At 61.1% G+C, this 21122-nt stretch overlaps 3 protein-coding genes across 3 annotated transcripts; 1 reads left to right on the top strand and 2 right to left on the bottom strand.

Annotated features, from left to right (window-relative positions):
• The first annotated feature begins 85 nt into the window (after positions 1-85).
• LOC102930039 (vitelline membrane outer layer protein 1) lies at positions 86-12178 on the top strand. Its single transcript, XM_043537071.1, has 7 exons — positions 86-151; positions 242-451; positions 619-705; positions 10951-11046; positions 11215-11309; positions 11628-11920; positions 12156-12178. Exons 1-7 carry the CDS (start codon positions 86-88, stop codon positions 12176-12178), a joined length of 870 nt encoding a protein of 289 aa, XP_043393006.1.
• A 555-nt stretch (positions 12179-12733) lies between these two features.
• Positions 12734-17755, bottom strand: TM4SF5 (transmembrane 4 L six family member 5). Its single transcript, XM_037887286.2, has 5 exons — positions 17288-17755; positions 15474-15554; positions 15168-15307; positions 14410-14602; positions 12734-13024 (listed from the first exon to the last, which is right to left on the bottom strand). The coding sequence occupies exons 1-5, from the start codon at positions 17456-17458 to the stop codon at positions 13010-13012; spliced, it is 600 nt and encodes a 199-aa protein (XP_037743214.1). The 5' UTR covers positions 17459-17755; the 3' UTR covers positions 12734-13009.
• Positions 17756-17870: 115 nt separating this feature from the next.
• Positions 17871-21122, bottom strand: ZMYND15 (zinc finger MYND-type containing 15; the record flags this gene model as incomplete). Its single annotated transcript, XM_043537127.1, is given in 9 exon segments — positions 17871-18100; positions 18102-18156; positions 18947-19107; positions 19656-19714; positions 20147-20219; positions 20221-20277; positions 20371-20472; positions 20758-20846; positions 21022-21122. Coding segments are annotated over 9 exon segments (817 nt in total), but the record flags the coding sequence as incomplete, so codon positions are not given.

The raw sequence follows: 21122 nt of genomic DNA, 5'->3' as shown, positions 1-21122 counted from the left end.
TCACATGATGTATTTGCTTTGGGTGTTTCCGACAGTCGGGCCGATCAGCAGAGCCCTGGGTGGGTGGTGGCAGGAACCTTGCGCCATGCGCCCTGGGGAAGCCGGGGGCAGGATTAACCTAATGATAGCCTTGAACCTGAGCGAACGGAAGGTGAGGCTGGCCCCTTTGCACTGCCCACACAGGCTGGAACCCAGCCCAGCCCACCGTCCCCCGGTATAAAACACCCCTGCCCCGTGCCAGGAGCTGCACATCTGCTGTGGGCTTCCTTCACTCACCTGCCCAGCCATGGATACCTCCCTGCATGCCACGCTCGGCCTTGTGCTCGTCTGCTGCCTCTGGGGCGCATGGGCCCAGACCAAGATCGAAGTTACCAATGGAGGAATATGGGGCTCGTGGGGCGAGGAAGAGTCCTGCCCCGACAAGAGCTTCGCCATTGGATTCTCCCTGAAGGTAAAGATTCACACCCACCAACCCGGCTCCTTCCTGCCCCACAGCCCTGAGCCCCTCTGCCCAATTTCCCCCCTCCACACGCCCCTCTGCCCCTCATCTCCTTGTACTGAAGTGATGGGGGACCGTTCTCTAATGCCCAGGCTTGTTGCCTCCACCCCCTGTTGCAGGTGGAGCTGCCCCAGCTCTCTGGGGACGACATGGCGCTAAACGGGATCCGGCTGCTCTGCTCTGATGGCAGAACCATCCAGTCCGACGTAGGGCCGTGAGTATCGTGGGGAGGGGCCCAACGGAGGGTGCGGGCAGGTGGCTGAGGGGGCACCGGGCGCCGTGCGCACAAGTGGAATACAGGTGTCACCAAGAGAGCTGGGGTGGGTGGGGGTTAGCAGTGGCAGAGACGGGAGGGTGGCATCGACGGTGGGACATTGGTGTCAGCAGTGGGTTAGCGGTGGCAGGGGAGGGATCGTGGTGGTGACAGAGGGTTAGTGGTGGCAGCGGTGGGATCGTGGTAGTGACAGTGGGTTAGAGGTGTCAGGGGAGGGATCGTGGTGGTGACAGAGGGTTAGCGGTGGCAGCGGTGGGATCGTGGTAGTGACAGTGGGTTAGAGGTGGCAGCGGTGGGATCGTGGTAGTGACAGAGGGTTAGCGGTGGCAGAGGTGGGATCGTGGTAGTGACAGTGGGTTAGCGGCGGCAGGGGAGGGATCGTGGTGGTGACAGAGGGTTAGCGGTGGCAGGGGAGGGATCGTGGTGGTGACAGAGGGTTAGCGGTGGCAGCGGTGGGATCGTGGTAGTGACAGTGGGTTAGAGGTGGCAGCGGTGGGATTGTGGTAGTGACAGAGGGTTAGCGGCGGCAGGGGAGGGATCGTGGTAGTGACAGAGGGTTAGCGGTGGCAGGGGTGGGATCGTGGTAGTGACAGAGGGTTAGCGGTGGGAGCGGTGGGATCGTGGTAGTGACAGAGGGTTAGCGGTGGCAGGGGTGGGATCGTGGTAGTGACAGTGGGTTAGCAGTGGCAGGGGTGGGATCGTGGTAGTGACAGAGGGTTAGTGGTGGCAGGGGTGGGATCGTGGTAGTGACAGTGGGTTAGTGGTGGTAGCGGTGGGATCGTGGTAGTGACAGAGGGTTAGCGGTGGCAGCGGTGGGATCGTGGTAGTGACAGAGGGTTAGCGGTGGCAGGGGTGGGATCGTGGTGGTTACAGACAGGACAGAGCCAATATTCATAGCTTCAACTACAAAAATGATACCCACAGACAGACAGCATCACCCTAACCAGCCAGCCATCACCTCGTCTGAGACACCTCATTCGAGCCCTTTATACAAGATTTGGTGCCACGAGAGGACCTTGGCTGCAACAATGATCTCTACGGTCCCAGTTTCTGTCAATGACGTCACACCTCCAACGCAAAATTGATGCAGGAACATCCCTGACTGCATCCGAAGAGCTCCCCCTCCTTGGTTCTATCCTACTGCGGCTAGCATTGGGTTAAAGCCGTACCAGGGTATACCAGAAATGGTTTATCAAAGTCACGTTCAATAACATGCTTGAATTTCTTTACAAACTCAAGGCCAAACTTGGTTAGAACAATCGTGGATTGGATCTGCTCTTGCAGCATGGTTCCTGTATGTCTCTTGTGATCTTGCCAAGAGCTAAAGAACCTCGCTCCTTTATCCATACAAGCTCTGGCAAACGTTTGAAACCCAATTAACATCAAGTCACTGTAGATATTAATGTTGCTCATGGTATAGGAATCTTGGCATTTAGCCATGTAAGCAATATGGTCATGTGCCTCAGTTTCCCTTTTCATACAGCCCATCAGGTCTGGAATGTCTTTTCCCTTGTGAAAAGTTCCAAGGCTGTGTACAGGCATCAGTATATCAACATCAGTATAACAAGGCCTTTTCTCACAAAGTGTGATCTCACTTTTAACATATTCGAGGGATTTTCCCAAAGATTTGGCACTGTGACAAAGTTCCTGCTTTGCCTTGGTGGGTCTTGTGCTTCTTGGCGGATTTGCTCACCTTGGAGCTTCACGGCAGCCCTCAGCTTGGCCGTTTTTCCGAACCCACCGTCCAGGTCGACTCCTCCTGTGTCTGACCAGGAGTTGGGAGGATTTGCGGGGAACCCGGGCCCGCCCTCTACTCTGGGTTCCAGGCCAAGGCCCTGTGGAATGCAGCTGTCTGGAGTGCCTTCTGGAACAGCTGTGCGACAGCTACAACGCCCTGGGCTACTTCCCCATGGCCTCCTCCCAGCCCCTTCTTTATCCTCACCACAGGACCTTCCTCCTTATGTCTGATGACACTTGTACTCCTCAGTCCTCCAACAGTCCGCGTTCTCACTCTCAGCTCCTAGTGCCTCTTGCTCCCAGCTCCTTACACGCACACCACAAACTGAAGTGAGCTCCTTTTTAAACCCAGGTGCCCTGATTAGCCTGCCTTAATTGATTCTAGCAGCTTCTTGATTGGCTGCAGGTGTTCTACTCAGCCTGTCATCTTAATGGTCTCCAGAAGGTTCCTGAGTGTTCTGGAACCTTCCCTGTTATCTTACCCAGGGAAAAGGGACCTACTTAACCTGGGGCTAATATATCTGCCTTCTATTACTCTCCTGTAGCCATCTGGCCCGACCCTGTCACAGCACACTGGACATTTTTACAGTTTTTGGTAATAGCAACACATTAGTTACAAGAATTACTATGAGCAATAACAACAAATTCATTGCAAGTGTCCATTTACAATCATTTCTGTCACACCTTTGGCTCAATACCACTGGGGTTTGGGCCTTTTAGGGTCAGCCTGTGGCTTCCCTTTGCAAAATTAAGGTCTCTCTTTCCCCCTTGTCCTGAAGGATCAAACCCTGATTTCTCTTGCTTAACAGAATTCACTGGCTGACTGGGTGTGCCCTCTGTGGTAACAGCTATTTGCAAGTCCTTCATCTCCCTGCCAGCCACGTAATTTGCATTACCTCAGACAGGAGCCAGTTCACCAGTTTTCAGATCCTTAACTGCTACCGATCCCAAGGCTGGATTCTGTCTTAAAGAGAAACCGTCCATTTTCACTAACAAGCCAGACTCCAAGTTCTGTGGTCCTTCCCTTATCAACCTCTGCTTCCACAAGGAACTAGATGTTAAGTTCACTGAGAGACTAAAAGTCCTATCCAAAGTGTCCAGAGAGGAGAGCAGACCTGCCATCCCCTGCGCTCTCGAGAGATTAACTACCCAGCTGTTCTGCTCTGCAGACTCAGCTCCCCAGTCTTCCCTCTGGACCTGGGCCACAGACTGTTCACTCACAGAACCAGCATGGAGACATTCCTTTCTCAACAACCTTGTCTCCCCAACAAACTGGCCAAACACAGCCACTTGGTTATCGGACTGTCTAACTTTCTTAACAGCTTTCACTCCATCTGAGACCTTCTCAAAGCTATCCACGCTGGATCTTTCAACAGGAAAGTCAGTGGCTTCATTCACAACAGAAAATTTCTGGCAGTTAGGAACGGAAACTTTCTTGATTAAATCACTTTCACACCCTTCAGTGGCAGTAAACTGCTTGCAAAGACTCCATGAGGATTCCTTTCCCTAGGGCTTTTCTATGCAACAATTCACCCCGCACAGAAATTCTGCTCTTACCCTCTTTACCTAGGGCTTGCTTGAGAGGAACACTTTCCTGAGCAACAACAGACTCTTTCAGGGTCTCCCTTACATCCAGAATCACCTCTGGCCCATCAGGCGGATTCCTACACAATCCCCTTTCAGGCAAACTGACAGACTTCCTAGAGAAAAGGTCAGAAGCATTCTCCTTCCCTTTGCCACACACAAGTTCAGGAATCTTTTCCTTCTTGCCACAGGTTTCCACACCCTCAGTCGGTAACACGATCACAACACCTTCATGCTCTCCTTGTGCCCTGGCTAGGATCTCACCCTGATTAGACAGAGTTGCTGCACCCTTTCCCAGCCACACACTAGCAACAGGCAAAATACAAGCACCAGAATTGTCTGGTCTCTAGGGTTTTACATAGACACTAACTGGATGCGACCTAGTTACAGGGCCATTCTCCCGAGCAGACACAAACTTAGGACCCTTCCCTTCCTGGGCTTTAGCTGAATCCAGAACCAGCTCTGAGACAACTGCACGACCCTCAACCATCACAGGCTGAAAGGCCCCTTCTGTCTGCTCCACAGACCAAGAAGAGCCGGACACACTTTCTCCTTTCCCAGACACACAGCTTGGGATCTCATTCCCCTTGTCCCAGCACACAAGGCTGGTCACAGACAACTGCTTGGAGATCAGGGTAGCTCCCTCCATAGGCAAGTCAATACCCCTGACAGACACAGGCACGTTTCCTTCCCTGTCCCAATTCTCCCCCCAGCTAACAGGTAAGGTCCAGGGACACTCATCTTCCACTCTCCTCGCCTTCCCACCCTGCTGACTAGACACAGCCATCGGCTCACAAGGCTGCCTAGGCTCATCCAGACTTTCCTTACCAACACCTTGCCACTCCCCACCGATAAACTGCTGCTCTTCTCACGATCCTGAGCTACTTCCAGCAAATTGCAGTTACCCTTTTCCAGGTTCACTTTTACAAGCTGTACTAGCCACCAATCCATCCCCCATCAAACATCCACCCTTTCCTTCCTCAGTCAGGGCCTCCACCTGGCCATCCACTTTAATCTGCTCCTGAGAAACACTGTCCTGACCAATGAGTTCGTTCTGTGCTTGATCTAATTCCAGATTCACTTCTGAGACATTAGACAGACAGTCAGAAACTTCACTCACAGACAAACAGCTACTTTCCAAAGACAAATTTTTGGAAAAACCCTCCCTAGACCCAACTTTAGGATTCATCCTCCCCTGCGCCTGGTTTGTGTTCCCTTGACCGCACATAGCTTTAATGTAATTTCCAATCATAAGATCCTTAGGGATTGCGTTCTTCACTCCCACAACCATGGTGCCCTCAAATCCCTTCCATTTAAGGTGGATTTTAGCCAAAGGGACCCTGACCAAATACTCAGAGAGGGCTACAACAGTTACACTTTTGCCTGGCCAATAATCTTCCTCCCTGACAAGACTTGCTTTAACCAAAGCAGTATCTGCTGCGGGGTCCCTCCATGCCGTACATCTCACTCCATTCACTTCTGCCCTGCTAATAAACTCTGCATTATTTCCCCCATCTTTAGCTTTAATATGAGTTTTAAGGTCAAATTCTTCCTAGACCACAGAAACAGCATTTGCACACGGGGCACCAGCGCTGGGCTCTGTGTGGCTTGCCTGTGAGTTTAGAATAACAGGATTAGCATTTGCCCTGGCGTGTGGGGTTGCTGGTTTTGGGCCGCCCTTCAGAGTTGGGCAATCCGGTCTCATGTGGCCCAGCACACCACAGTGATAGCGTACAACCTGTTTATTCTTGTGGTGAGAGCTCCTACCCTCTGGGCCCCCATGAGCTCCTTTATAAGAGTCAGGGCCAGGTTTACTATTAAATCCTTCCCTCCTCTTGAACTGGGGAGAACGGTGATGAATTTCCCCCTGGGGTTTATACCCTTCCCGAGCCCTGTTTTGGGTATGGGCATCCGCAATCTCCGCAGCCCATAGGACTGACTCAGGGTCCCTATCACACATCGCAGCTCTCACACGGTCAGGCACGAGGTCTAAGAACTGTTCCAAAGTTATTAACTCCAGCAGTTTTTCAAAACTCCCCTGCGCCTTGGCTCCCACAACCCACTTTTTAACAAAACCCATCAGCTTATGAGCACATTCTACAAAAGTACCATCACTGGACATCTTAAACTTTCTACACTTGACCCTGTAAGAAGCGGGAGTAACCTTGAACCGCCTCAACACAGAATCCTTAAACCGCTCGTAATCCAAGGCTTCTTGTTCCCCCAATTCATTAAATACCTCCCTGGCTTTCCCCGTCGGCCTGGTCGGCAGGACAGGCATTCGCTGAGCACTGGGGATCTGGTACAGATTGCAGAGGCGTTCAAAGGTCGACAAAAACTCCTCTAGGTCCTCGGTATCGTTGCAAATGGGACACATCCTCTCCCCGTTCTTCTCGTGGCGGTGGGGAAGTGGAGCCCCAGGCGGTGGTGACTTTCTCTGCTCTTCCAATACTCGGAGCTGAAGTCTGGCCGTCTCCTGCTACATCTGTTGAGCTCGATTCTTCCTTTCGCCAGCTTCCTTTTCCCTCTTGGCACCGTCTCTTTCCAGCAATTGAAGGTCTGCTAGATTCCGTTCATGCTCAAGTTGCAGTTTATTTGTTGCCTTTCGCACTCTGTAGCCTCAGGTTAAGGGCTGTGCTCCTGCCTCCTGATTGCTGGCCACTAACAGACCTCTCCGTTCTTCGTTCGTAGCTTTCTTCCTAAAGCTTATCCCCTTTTCTGAGCACAAACCTTCCCGGGCTTTTTGCCAAGGCCCTCGTATGCTCTTCGCTCTCCCATTGAAACTGCTCTTTGAGCAACCAAACTCTCAAGACCAAAATTCACATTTGGATGGCGTGGGGTTCTGACCCAAAGCTTAATTGACCTGGTTCTGTGCATCCTGCCGACTACGCCACTGCAATGAGGCTGGTTCTGGCGGGACCCAACGGAGAGTGCCAAGTCAGGACAAATTGCTTAAAAGAGGGAAGTCATAGCCCAAGGCTGGGGTTTTTCCACCTCTAAGGCAAACCCAACCAGCCAGACAGAGAGGGCTTTGGTCTCACCCCGCTGGCTAACCACACGTCACACAAGCACTTCCCTCGGACACCCCAGTTTCCCAGGATCCCCACCAGGGCCCCTCGTTATGGGGACAGATGGTCATGAAAACCAAACACCCCAGTAAAAGAAAAAAGGTTCCCTCGATCCCAAAGGACCAAGCCCCAGACCCGGGTCAATGTACAGATCAGATCTTACCCGCAAATCACGCTGTGGCCAAGCCTTTAGCATCTAAAATCTAAAGGTTTAGTCACAAGAGGAGAAGAGATCGATGAGCGCTAGAGTTGGGGAAAGGGAATCTCTGACATCCAGGAACAGCCAAGTTCTCGGGTCAGGCTTGTGGCAGTGATGGACTAAACGGCAGGTTCAAATCCAGTCTCTGGAGAACACCCCCAGCTGGGAGGGGTCCTTCAGTCCTTGGGTCAGAGCATCAGGGCAGCCAGGTCCCTCCGGAGGCCAGACGCAGGGCTGAAGACCGGATGGAGGAGCCGCAGCTGCTCTGTATACTCTCTTGCCATGTGGTCTTTGTTTCTTTGTCCCAAGGACAAGCTGCCCATCCCACGGCCTGGAAAACCCTCGGAGTTCAGTCCATAGGCAGGTCCCTGCATGCCTGGCTGAGGCCCCCCAACCTGAAGCGAATTCTCACCATCAACCACACACAACAGAACCACTAACCCAGGAACCTATCCTTGCAACAAACCCCGATGCCAACTGTGCCCACATATCTATTCAGGGGACACCATCACAGGGCCTAATCACATCAGCCACACTATCAGAGGCTCATTCACCTGCACATCCACCAATGTGATATCTGCCATCATGTGCCAGCAATGCCCCTCTGCCATGTATGTTGGTCAAACTGGACAGTCTCTACGTAAAAGAATAAATGGGCACAAATCAGACGTCAAGAATGATAACATTCAAAAACCAGTTGGAGAACACTTCAATCTCTCTGGTCACTCGATTACAGACCTGAAAGTCGCAGTTATTCAACAAAAAAACTTCAAAAACAGACTCCAACGAGATACTGCAGAACTGGAATTAATTTGCAAACTGGACACCATCAACTTAGGCCTGAATAAAGACTGGGAGTGGATGGGTCATTGCACAAACTGCAAACTATTTCCCCAGGCCAATTTCCCCCCTACTGTTACTCACACTCTTCCTTGTCAACTGTTTGAAATGAGCCATCCTGATTCTCACTACAAAAGTTTTTTCTTCTCCTGCTCATAATAGCCCACCTTAATCGATGAGTCTCATTAGAATTGGTCTGGCAACCCCCATTTGTTCATGTTCTCTGTATATATCTATCTTCCTACTATATTTGCCACTGCATGCATCCGATGAAGTGAGCTGTAGCTCACGAAAGCTTATGCTCAAATAAATTGGTTAGTCGCTAAGGTGCCACAAGTCCTCCTCCTGCTTTTTTTTAAGATGTGTCTGCTTTCTCTCAATGCTTAATTGCATAGCTGAGATGGTCCTTAATGGGCTAGGCAGAGCTGACACCAGCTTGTCTGGGGTATCACCCAGAAGCCTAGCACAAGTTTGAAATACAGACAGTACAGGGCCAATACTTATAACTTTAAATACAAAAATGCTACATGCAAACTGACTGCATAATACTAACCAGTCAACCATACCCTTGTCTTAGAAACCTGAGACAGGGTCGGGCCAGACGGCTACAGGAGAGTGATAGAAGGCAGATATATTAGCCCCAGATTAAGTAGATCCCTTTTCCCTGGGTAAGGTAACAGCAGGGGTTCCAGAACAATCAGAAACTTGCTGGAAGCAATTAAGGCAGGCAGGCTAATTAGGACACCTGGAGCCAATTGAGAAGCGGCTAGAATCAATTAAGGCAGGCTAATCAGGGCACCTGGTTTAAAAAGGCGCTCACTGCCGTCAGTGAGGGGCGTGCAAGGAGCTGAGAGCGAGAGGGCATGCTGCTGGAGGACTGAGGAGTACAAACGCTATCTGGCATCCGGAGGAAGGTCCTGTGGAGAGGGTACAGAAGGTGTTGGGGCTGGAACCCGGAGTAGAGGGCGGGCCCAGGTTCCTCCCATCTCCCTGTTGGATACCGAAGGGGTGGACCTGGACTGTGGGTCCCACCAGAGGGGAAGGTCCCTGGCCTGTCCCCCGACCCACGAGGTGGGCCAGCGGAGACTGTGGGGATTGTTCTCCTCCCTTTTCCCCAGGCTGGCCAGAGACGAGGTTCTCTGAGTGGAAACCTGAGGGCTGCCGTGGACCTCGGAGGCGAGCAAATCCGCCCCTAAGCGCAGGACCCACCAAGGCAGAGGGGGGACTTTGTCACACCCATTATCTGACCCCTTTATACGAGATTTGGGGCCACTACAGGACCTTGGTTGCAACCATGATCTATACGGTCCCAGATTATGTCAATAACGTCGCACCCGTTTTTGGATCTTTGAATCAAAGCCATGGGAATAGACAAGTCTCGTCTGCTCCCGTCACAAGCCCAGAGCCAGCATCTCCCCTTCTCTCCCTCACCGGGCCGGCTGCATTACAAACCTCTGTTCGTTTCCAGCGCTTCCTAAGGAGGCTTTACAGCTGGGCCCTGGGTCAGGTCCGTCTGGGAGTTAATTAACTCTTTCTGGCCCGGTCACCGTTCAATGGGATATTATATTACACTCAGCACCTCACACCCACCCAGCCACGCGGGGCGGCATTCATTGCATTCCACATTCTTGATTAATTGACTCCCCATATCAGCCGCTCCACTATCTCGCCCTGGATCTATGGCAGCTGAAGAGGCCTATAATTATAACGAACGATGCTGCTATCTGGGTGCCCTGGGTGTTTCCAAGAAATGCGAAGCTGGGCAGTTGCCAGCCAAGAGGGGAGAGAATATGTCAGGAGTGCAGAACGCAGGGATAGCTGCAAATTCAGAGTGAACTGGAGTGTGACTCAGTTTCCCCACTTTAGTATGCATCGCCACCCGGCGGGTGCAAGGGAGAGAAGTGCCCCCTGGGAGGGAGACGTCGGTGGAGGTCACCCCGAACGGAATGACCCCAGAGGTGCAGAGACACTGAACCTGTAATGGGCGGTAGGGGCTGCGGGCCCGGGCGTGAGCAGACGGGCTTTGAAACCCTGCTGGTGCCCTGGGCACAGCCACAATTTAACACTTGTCACTGATGGTGAATCCGCCGTGACTCTGGGGACAAGCCCCCCTCACCGTTAGACATTTTGCATCTTGTTTCCAGCCCGAATTCGCCTGGTTCCAACTCCCGGCCCGGGTGGGACCTGCCTCTGCCAGTCTGAGGAGCCCGTTGTGAACATTCGCTCCCCGCGCCGGCACTCGCAGCCCGGGGTCAGTCAGCCCTTCGCCGCCTCGCCACTAAGCAGTGGGATACAATGTCCAAAGTGGTAACAGTGGGGTCAGCAGGGGGATCCTGGCACCGTAACGGCATAGTGGTGGGAGCGGTGGGATACCATGTGGCCGGAGGTGTTGTCACGTGATGTATTTGCTTTGGGTGCCTCCGAGAGTCAGGCCGATCAGGAGCAGAGCCCTGGGTGGGTGGCGGCAGGAACCTTGCGCCATGCGCCGTGGGGCAGCCGGGGCAGGATTAACCTAATGATCGCCCCGACCCCGCGCCAAGAGAAGGCGAGGCCGGCCCCTTTGCGCTGTCCACACAGGCTGGAACCCAGCCCAGCCCACCCTCCCCTGGTATAAAATACCCCTGCCCCGTGCCAGGAGCTGCACATCTGCTGCGGGCTTCCTTCACTCGCCTGCCCAGCCAGGGGTACCTCCCTGCATGCCACGCTCGGCCTTGTGCTCGTCTGCTGCCTCTGGGGCGCATGGGCCCAGACCAGGATTGAAGTTACCAATGGAGGAATATGGGGCAAGTGGGGCGAGGAAGAGTCCTGCCCCGACAAGAGCTTCGCCATTGGATTCTCCCTGAAGGTAAAGATTCACACCCACCAGCCCGGCTCCTTCCTGCCCCACAGCCCTGAGCCCCTCTGCCCAATTTCCCCCCTCCCCACGCCCCTCTGCCCCCCATCTCCTTGTACTGAAGTGATGGGGGACCAGTCTGTAATGCCCAGGCTTGTTGCCCCCCACCCCCTGTTGCAGGTGGAGCTGCCCCAGCTCTCTGGGGACGACATGGCTCTAAACGGGATCCGGCTGCTCTGCTCCGATGGCAGAACCATCCAGTCCAATGTGGGGCCGTGAGTACCGTGGGGAGGGGCCCAACGGAGGGTGCGGGCAGGTGGCTGAGGGGGCACCGGGCGCCATTCGCACAAGTGGAATACGGGTGTCACCAAGAGAGCTGGGGTGGGTGGGGGGTTAGCAGTGGCAGAGACGGGAGGGTGGCATCGACGGTGGGACTTTGGGGTCAGCAGTGGGTTAGTGGTGGCAGCGGTGGGATCGTGGTAGTGACAGAGGGTTAGTGGTGGCAATGGTAGGATCGTGGTGGTGACAGTGGGCTGGTGGTGTCAGTAGTGGGATACTAGGGCAGCAGGCTCCCAGCCGTTCTCTCCTCCCAGGTGGGGCTCCTGGGGCCCAGTGATGAAATGCCCCTCGGGGCAGCGTCTGACCCAGTTCCGGCTGCGGGTGGAGCCGAGCCAGGGCTTCAAGGACGACACGGCTGCCGACAACATCAAGTTCGTCTGCACGGGTGGGGCGGAGCTGCGGGGGCACGGGCGGTGCTGGGGCAAGTGGGGCCCCCAGAGCTGCTCCTGCGGCCAGCGGGGCATCTGCCCCATCGCCACCAAGGTGGAGGCCGCCCAGGGCAAGGGGGGTGACATGGCCCTGAACGACGTCTACTTCAGATGCTGCAGCCCCCTAACCCTGCCCCCCACCTCAACCCAGCCCCCCCACCACCACAACCCTGCCCCCTCCACCCCAACCCAGACCCCCTGCTCCTCACCCCAGACCCCCAGCACCAGGTCGTCTGGTGGGCGCGGACCGCTCCCCATTGCCCCCCCAATCCCTCCTACTCACACTCCCCGCCCCCCCCATGAACCCCGCTCCCAGCTGCTGCCCCGCCAGCCCCTGTGTGTGACCCCCCCCAGTAAACGACTTACTGGGGACCTGAGCGGAACGGCGTCTACCTCTCGTTGGCCGGACGCAAGCCTGGCAATGGGGCAGGGGGGTGTCGCTCCCCCCAGCTAAGCTGGGGCAGAGGGTGGGAATTAGAGACCCAACGCCCCCCCCATCCAATTCCCTCACCCCCACCTCCCCAGACAGACTGCCTGGCTCAATGGGGCGGGGAATGGGGAGCGGGGCCTGTCCCCTCTAGGGGGCACCGGCTCCCATCTGGCCCCACATCAAGGGCCCTGTGGGGGAGAGCAGCCCCCTTCACTGAGCCCCCGAGCTCTGCCCCGATCTCCCCCAGCGCTAACCCCCTCCCCTGGCCCCCCCGCGCTCTTCCATAGGGCTCTGCCCCACTTCCCACCATCCCCCTCCCCAAATCCGTCCCTCCCACCTCCCCGCCAGCCCCTCCTCCAAGACCTAGGGGGCAAGGTCAGACCCCAAGGAGTCCGGACCCCCACCCGCAGCCCCCCTCCGCCCAACTGCCCCATCCCGAATAGGGTCCCCGCCCCACATCGCGCTCCCAATGAAACCCGCACGCGCCAGGCGGGAACAGGGGGGCTCTTTAATCCGCTGGGGGGGGGGAGAGGAACAAGCTGGAGGGCTGGGGGGTGTGGGGGGCTGAGATCTTCAAATCGGGAAAGCGAGGTCGGGGGGGGGCCCGGCTGGAGCCCCCACCATAAAGGGCCCAGGCATCCCACAGTCACTGAGCCCCAGGGACCTTCACCCCCTGCCCCCCGAGATGGACAGACAGACGGGGAGTGCGTGACAAGGAGTGAAAGAGCCCCCCCCGAAAGAGCCCCCCAGAAACGGGTTTTCGGGGTCTCTCGGCAGCTCAGAGGCCTTCGCCCTGGGGGAGGGGAACCAGAGATGCCGTAAGTTAGTGACCAGGTATTTATCCAGCCCCCCCGGGTGCCCCCAAACCGGGTATTCCCCCAGCTCCCCGGGTGCCCCCAAACCGGGTGCTTATCCAGCCCCCTGGGTGCCCCCAAACTGGGTATTCCCCCAGCCCCTTGGGTGCCCCCAAACTGGGTCTTTACCCAGCTCCCCTGGTGCCCCCAAACCTGTATTCCCCCAGCCCCCCGCGAGCCCCGAACCGGGTATTCCCCCAGCCCCCCATGAGCCCCGAACTGGGTATTCCCCCAGCCCCCCGGGTGCCCCCGAACCGGGTATTCCCCCAGCCCCAGCGAGCCCCGAACCAGGAATTCCCCCAGCCCCCTGGGTGCCCCCAAACCGGGTATTCCCCCAGCCCCCCACGAGCCCCGAACCGGGTATTCCCCCAGCCCCCCAGGTGCCCCCAAACCGGGAATTCCCCCAGCCCCCCGGGTGCCCCCGAACCGGGTATTCCCCCAGCCCCCCATGAGCCCCGAACCGGGTATTCCCCCAGCCCCCCGGGTGCCCCCGAACCGGGAATTCCCCCAGCCCCCCGCGAGCCCCGAACCGGGTATTCCCCCAGCCCCCTGGGTGCCCCCGAACCGGGTATTCCCCCAGCCCCCTGGGTGCCCCCGAACCGGGTATTCCCCCAGCCCCCCGCGAGCCCCAAACCGGGTATTCCCCCAGCCCTCCGGGTGCCCCCGAACAGGGTATTCCCCCAGCCCCCCGGGTGCCCCCGAACCGGGTACTCCCCCAGCCCCCCGCAAGCCCCGAACCGGGTATTCCCCCAGCCCCCCGGGTGCCCCCGAAAAGGGTATTCCCCCAACTCCCCACGAGCCCCGAACCGGGTATTCCCCCAGCCCCCCGGGTGCCCCCAAACCGGGTATTCCCCCAGCCCCCCGCGAGCCCCGAACCGGGTATTCCCCCAGCTCCCTGCGAGCCCCGAACCGGGTATTCCCCCAGCTCCCCGGGTGCCCCCAAACCGGGAATTCCCCCAGCCCCCTGGGTGCCCCCAAACCGGGAATTCCCCCAGCCCCCTGCGAGCCCTGAACTGGGAATTCCCCCAGCCCCCCGCGAGCCCCCAAACCGGGATTCCCTCAGCCCCCCGGGTGCCCCCGAACCGGGTATTCCCCCAGCCCCCCGGGTGCCCCCAAACCGGGAATTCCCCCAGCTCCCCGGGTGCCCCCAAACCGGGTGCTTACCCAGCCCCCTGGGTGCCCCCAAACTGGGTATTCCCCCAGCCCCCCGGGTGCCCCCAAACCGGGAATTCCCCCAGCCCCCCGGGTGCCCCCGAACCGGGAATTCCCCCAGCCCCCCGCGCGCCCCGAACCGGGAATTCCCCCAGCCCCGGGTGTCTCTCACCTGGCGCTCGGCCGGCTTGCGGCAGTCCCCGCACAGGGTGCCCAGCAGCCCGTTGACCACCTGCACGGCGCACAGGGCCAGCTCCAGGGCCCCCAGCCCCAGGGTGATGGAGAACAGGACCACGTGCCAGAGCACCCCCCGGGGGGGGTTCACACACAGCCCCCACAGCGTCCGGTTGGCCAGGTAGTTCTCGCTGCGGGAGATGGGGGGGTGGGGGGGACACACGGTCAGGGCGATCGCAGCTCGGGGAGCAGAGCCGGGGGGTGTGGGGGGGGTGATTCTGGGGAGCCAAGATCAGGGAGGGGGGCAGGGAGTGGAATTGGAATTGGGAGCCGGGAGTGGTGGGGGAGGAGGCGTGGGAGTTGGGGCGCTGTCTTTATGAACCCCCACCCCTGCCTCGGTTTCCCCAGGGGGTTCCTGTTGGCCCTGGGGTGAGGGGGGAGTGAGGGAAGGGGTGCACACTGCCCGGGGGGGGGGAAGGCTTGGGGGCCAGGCCTGGGTCCATGGAGTGGGGGGACCTGGATCAAGGGAGGGGGGGCAGGATTTCTGAGAGCGGTGGAAGGGGCAGGAGTCAGACAGAGGTTAGGGGGCTGGGGATGGAAGTTGGGGGGCTAGGGATTTGCGGGGCTGGGCAGGTCAGGGTTAGGATTGTGGGGGGCTGGGAGGGGGTTAGGGTTCTGGGGGTCAGGCTGGGGGGCTCCCAGCTCCCGGGGCTCCCCAGGGTTATTATGGGATGGGGCAGGCCCCCCCCCCCTTACCTGATGTCCTGGAAGGGCGACCCCCATGTCCCCTCAGAGTCCTCGCAGAGGGGCCCATTGGCCAGGCCAGTGGCGGACACGACCAGGCAGTAAAACGCCCCCAGGACGCCCCACAGCGAGCAGAACACGGAGCGCAGCATCTGTGGGGGGAAACGGGGGGGTGGGGGGGTGAGAGCAGGGAGCAGCCCCCCCCGCCCCACAGCCTCCCCCACCTCATCCCTTACAGTCCCCACACCGCCCCCCCAGGCCCCCCACCCGCCCACCTGCCCCAGGAAGGAGGGTTCGAGGGGGAGGGGGGGTCCGTACCCGGCACCGGTTCCCGCAGCATCCGACTCCACAGCAGCCCTTCCCCCCAGCGCGGATGGCCGAGAGCCCGGGGCAGAGAACCTGAAATGGGGGGGACGGGGGGGGACACGTCAAAACCAGCAGCCCATAACGCCCCCCCCCATCAGTCCCACGGGCCCATCCGGTGTCGGGCAGTTCCCCAGGCCCCGCCCGGGTGGGTGCGTCACTGGCATCAGGCCGATAAGACCCCGTCGTTATCAGGCTCCTGATAACCGCAGCCCGGAGCAAAGGGCAACCGGGGTGCGCTTGATTGAAGCTAGCCGGGGGGAGGGGGAAGTGCCGGCATGGGATCCCCCCCCTCCAGGCCCCAGCCCAGAGTAGGGACAGCGCCCTCCCCGTCACACAGAGACCCCCCTCCCTGAGACCCCCCACCCCTCCAGTCCCGCCCACCCCGCAGTCAATACCATTCTCCGCAGGGAAGGGACCACATGTGAGGAGGCCTAAGTGTGCCTCAGTTTCCCTCTGGGCTCTGCCTTGCCGTGCCCCGAGCATCCCAGCGGCGAGCGGAGGTGCCAGAAGAGACACGGGGCAGCCAACCCCTCCAAGCCACCTGCCGCCGAGAGCTTTCCTCCCCGCCCTCCCCCACTGCTGTGCAGGGAAACCGAGGAAAGGCCCCGAGCCGGAGGACCAAAAGGCCAGGCAGCTGGGTTACGAGGGAAGCTCTCCAGAGATGTCTACACGGCACGGGCACTGACTCTGGTTTGAGACCTAGCCTGCCCCCCCCCGCACTTCCATCCACACACAAATCTGGGGCAGCGAGCACTCCGGGCCCGGGTCCTGGGGGGCGATCCCAGGAGCCTGCGTCCTGCTGCGATCTGGATCAGAGTCTCACCCCGGGATCTGGCTCAGTGGGACCCAGCCTGGCACGCTGCAGGGTTCCCCCAAGGGGCAGTTTAAAAGCCGGGCCGTAGTGCTGAGCCCGTGGACCCGGGACACCCCATCCTCTGGGGCATCGTCATCGGCGACAAGAACTTGCCAGACAGATACGTGGCTGGGCGGCAACCAACAGAACGGAGGTGCTTGGGCGGAGCCATCGACCCTGGGGTGGGCGTGCCCAGAAAAGGGCCGGTCAGGGCGCAGTTGGTGTCAGCGGTGGGATACAGGCCTGCAGCGGAAACCAGCCCAAGGAGCGTTTCCACACACGGCATCTGGGGGTGGGGATGCCTTTGGGTCCTCGTCCAACGCCGTGCCCCCATCACCGATTCACAGGCCCCATGCCACGCCCCGGCCTTTACCCAGTCTCCTGGGAGCAGCTCTGTGACCCCCCCACCCCCCCATGTCTGCTCCCGCCAGCTGGGGGCGGACGCTTGCCCAAGGAGGGGCGGGCGAAGGAGTCAAGGTTCAGTCCTCGAAGCTCCCGCCGGAGCTTCTCCGCCTCTCAGCCCCGGGTCTCCCCGGGAGGAAACCCGGCGACGCCGTCTCCCCCCACGGCTCGCACACACCAGTTACCGGCCGTGGCCGCGTCCTAGCACACAGGGCCGCTGAGCGACGTGTACCCCAGAGCAACCCCCCCGGGCGATCGCCGGCAGCACCCGGGGAAGGGGGGCAGAGAGACCTGGGGCGGGGGGGGAAGGGGGGCAGGGATGGAGGGCCAGGTAGACAAACAGGTTGGAACGTGGCATGCGGGGACGCGGGGCAGACGGGGGGACGCGGCGCGGGGGGACAGGCAGACGGGGGGACGCGGGGCAGATGGGGGCAGGCGGACGGGGGGACCCGACGGCCAGGACAGACGGACAGAAAGTCCCCCCCGCCCGCCCGCCTGCCGCCCCACTCACCATGAGCCCCCCGCCGGCCAGGCCGCCCATCAGCCAGACCTGCAGGCTGAGGTGCTCGGTCCAGCCCGTCTCCCCGTTGGGGAAGATCAGCAGGACGTTGGCCACGATGCAGCCCAGGGCCATGGGCACCAGCGCCAGCCCCACCACCCGCGAGCAGCTCCCCGTGCACATGGCTCGGGGAGGGGCGGGACCTCGCTGCCCGGGGCCGGAGGAGTGGGGGGGCCGCTGCCCGGAGCCGGAGGACTCGGGGGGCCGCTGCCAGGGGCCGGAGGACTCGGGGGGCCGCTGCCCGGAGCCGGAGGACTCGGGGGGCCGCTGCCCGGAGCCGGAGGACTCGGGGGGCCGCTGCCCAGAGCCGCAGGAGTCCCAGCCGCGTCTCCTGGGCCCAGGGCTGTTTGCTCTGCGATAAGCCGGGCAAAGGGCTGGGTCGGATGCGACGTCACCGACCCCCACCCTGGTGCCAGGGGCAGAGTCGCGGCTCGACCTTGGAGCCGGGGGGGGGGGCAGGGAGGGGGGAGCCGGTGCCTAGCTCGGCCAGGGCGGGGGGGGGGGGGGCGACGTCAATGCCGGGGGAGGGGGCAGGACCGGCTCATCCCCAGGGCGGGGGGAGGGGGACCCCGGGTCGGACAGTAACGAGGCGCAGGCTCCATTAGCCGGGACGGGTTTATTAGCCCCCCCCGACGCCCCCCACCCTCATTTGCGGCGGCGGCCGCCACGGTTCTGCCGCTTCTCCTTGCGGCGGGCGCGGGCCGGGCCGGGCTCCGGGTGGGCGGGGCTGGGGGCAGGGGGCGGGGCCGGCCCCGGGGGCTGCCGCGGCCCCCCCGCCCCCCCCCTTGTACAGCAGGTGGAAGATGAAGGCGTTGGAGTACCTGGGGGGGGGGAAGATACAGGGGTCAGAGGTCACGGCAATGATGGGCAATGGGGGTCAGAGGTCATTGGTGGGGGGGTCCAGGGGTCAGGGGGAGCCAAAATACAGAGGCGAGGGTCAATAGGTCAGAGGTCATGTCATCAGTTGGCACCATGGCAGGGGTTAAAGGTCATGAAGAGAGGCAGGAGGTCAAAGGCCATTGCAAGGGGTGCAGTGACACCGGGGTCAGAGATCACGACAACCTGATGGGGGTCGGAGGTCACATGGATGGCGGATGACCTGGGTCAAAGGACATTCTGGCAAGGCCAAGGGAAGGGTCACTGGTGTTGGGGGTCAGAGGTCACGCTAATGAGAACAAGGGGTCAGAGGTCATTCCATTGTGTGAGGGGGTCAGAGGTCATGCTAATGAGAACAAGGGGTCAGAGGTCATTCCAGCATGTGAGGGGGGTCAGAGGTCATGCTAATGAGAACAAGGGGTCAGAGGTCATTCCAGCATGTGAGGGGGGTCAGAGGTCATGCTAACGAGAACAAGGGGTCAGAGGTCGCTCCAGTGTGTAATGGGGGTCAGAGGTCACACTAAAAGGGTGTGGGGTCAGAGGTCACTCGTGACATACAAGGGGTCATAGCGCCACAGGGGCCAGAGGTCAGGTCACGGGGCGAATGACCGTGGGGGTCAAAGGTCACACCAAGGGGAGGGGTCAGAGGTCACCCTACGGCAACCACAGGGGTCAGAGGTCATGTTAGCGGCCGCCCCCTCCCCCGCTGATGCCCGCCGGCCCCCCGGCACCCACCAGGGCATGGCGTTGTCGACGCCGGCCTGGCGGAAGGGCGAGCGGAAGGGGTTGACGTGGGGCGGGCCGGTGCTGCCCCCCGTCGCCATGGAGACCGTGGCCTCGTCCACCGCGCAGCTGTACTCGCTGCACTCCGTGAAGTAGGCCGGGACCCGGAGCGCCTGCGGGGGAGACGGAGACATGGGGACCCAGGCGTCCGGGGCCGGAGCCAGAGCCGCCGGGGAGCCAGGCGTCCGGGGCCGGAGCCGCCGGGGACCCAGGTGTGAGGGGCTGGAGGTGCTGGGGACCCAGGCATCCGGGGCCGGAGCCAGAGCCGCCAGGGAGCCAGGCGTCCGGGGCCGGAGCCGACGGGGACCCAGGAGTCCGGGGGCAGAGCTGCCGGGAACCCAGGTGTCCGGAGGCAGAGCTGCTGGGGACCCAGGCGTCCGGGGCTGGAGCCACCAGGGACCCAGGCGTGAGGGGCTGGAGGTGCTGGGAATCCAGGCATCCGGGGCCGGAGCTGCCGGGAACCCAGGTGTCCGGAGGCAGAGCTGCCGGGGACCCAGGCGTCCGGGGCTGGAGCCGCCGGGAATGCAGGTGTGCGGGTCGGGAGCCACCAGGGACCCAGGCGTCCGGGGCCGGAGTCTGGGGGTGCGGCAGGAAGAGAGGAGTTTGGGGTGCTACGGGACGAGGGGAGCTTTGGGGGGGGCCGTGGGTCGGGGGCACCCACCTGCAGGCGGGGCAGGGCACTGAGCCAGGTGTCCTTCAGTGCAAAGCCGGAATTGAACCCTGAGAAATAACGGGGGGAGGGGGCTCAGGGGTCGGCCACAAACGAGGGGACCCCCCCCCGCTGCTGCCCCAGGGGGACCCCCCTCCTCCCTCGGGGAACCCCCTCCCCTCACTGTCAGCCCTCCCCTCCCCTGGGGCCAAACCCCAGACTGCGCCACCCCCATGCGGTGGGGTTCCCCACGTGCCCCCCCTCCCCTCCCTGCCACACAGCCCCCCCCGGTCCCCCCTTGGCCTGGGTCCCTCTCCCCCTGACAGCCCCCCAGAGTCCCCCCTCCCTGGCCTGAGCCCCTCCTCCCCGACAGCCCCCCAGGGTCCCCCCTCCCTGGCCTGGGCCCCTCCCCCCCGACAGCCCCTCAGGGTCCCCCCTCCCTGGTCTGGGCCCCTCCCCCTGGGCTCCCCCCCAGCCAGGACCCCCGGGGGGGGGACACTCACCGATGACCAGGTCGGGTTTGGGGCCCTGCAGCAGGGGGGTGGGCTGGGCGCAGAATTTCAGCTGCAGCCCCCCCCCGCCCCCCCTTGGCCTTGGGGGCCGGGCCGGACCAGACGCGCACCCCCTGCGTCTCCTGGGGGGTGGGGGGGAGAGATATGGGGGGATGATCAGCCATGGGGGGGGTGAGCCTCAGGGCTCCCCCCGCCCCCACCGGGCCCCCCCTCACCGTTCTCTGCAGCAGGAGCTGCTGCCCGTCGGCCTCGGGGGGCAGGACGCCCCCCAGAAACAGGAGCTCCAGCGACACGTGGGGCAGCAGTACGGACAGCTCCTGGGGGGCCCAAAGGAGAGGAGGGGGTCACAGCAAGCCCCACACAGCCCCACGGTGCCCCCCCATACCCACCAGAGCACAGCCCTGCCCCACGGCGCCCCCCCCATACCCACCAGAGCACAGCCCTGCCCCACGGCGCCCCCTGCCCCCCCATACCCGCCAGAGCACAGCCCTGCCCCACGGCGCCCTCCTGCACAACCATACTCACCAGAGCCCAGCCCTGCCCCACGGCGCCCCCTGCCCCCCCATACCCTCAGTGCCCAGCCCCCATGCCCCCCCACGCACCCAGAAGAGGGGGGCCATGTCCGACTCCTTCCCCGTCTCCACGATGTGAATCTTCAGCGACTGTTTGTTCAGGATGTTCAGCTCCGGGACTGGGGGGGTCAGAGGAATGGGGGGGTCAGAGGGGGGCAGGGGACCCCCCCCCCGTTGCCAGACCCGCCCTGGGGCTGGGGCTCCCCACCCCTGCCCAGATGGTGACGCCAGCTTCCCAGCCCCCCCATCCCTCCCCCGCGGAGGGCCCCCCCGCCCCCCCGGCCCCCCACTCACAGTGCCGGGGGGCCAGCTGGGTGACGATGTAATAGACGCTCAGGGGGTAGCTGAGCAGCACGGCCAGGGGGGAGCCCAGCGGGAGCCCCCGCCACGCGTAG

The sequence above is a fragment of the Chelonia mydas genome, chromosome 28, assembly GCF_015237465.2.
Source record: "Chelonia mydas isolate rCheMyd1 chromosome 28, rCheMyd1.pri.v2, whole genome shotgun sequence".
Classification (NCBI taxonomy): Eukaryota; Metazoa; Chordata; order Testudines; family Cheloniidae; genus Chelonia; species Chelonia mydas.
Note: the sequence above shows the minus strand (reverse complement) of the source record. Positions and strands in the feature narration are given on the sequence as shown.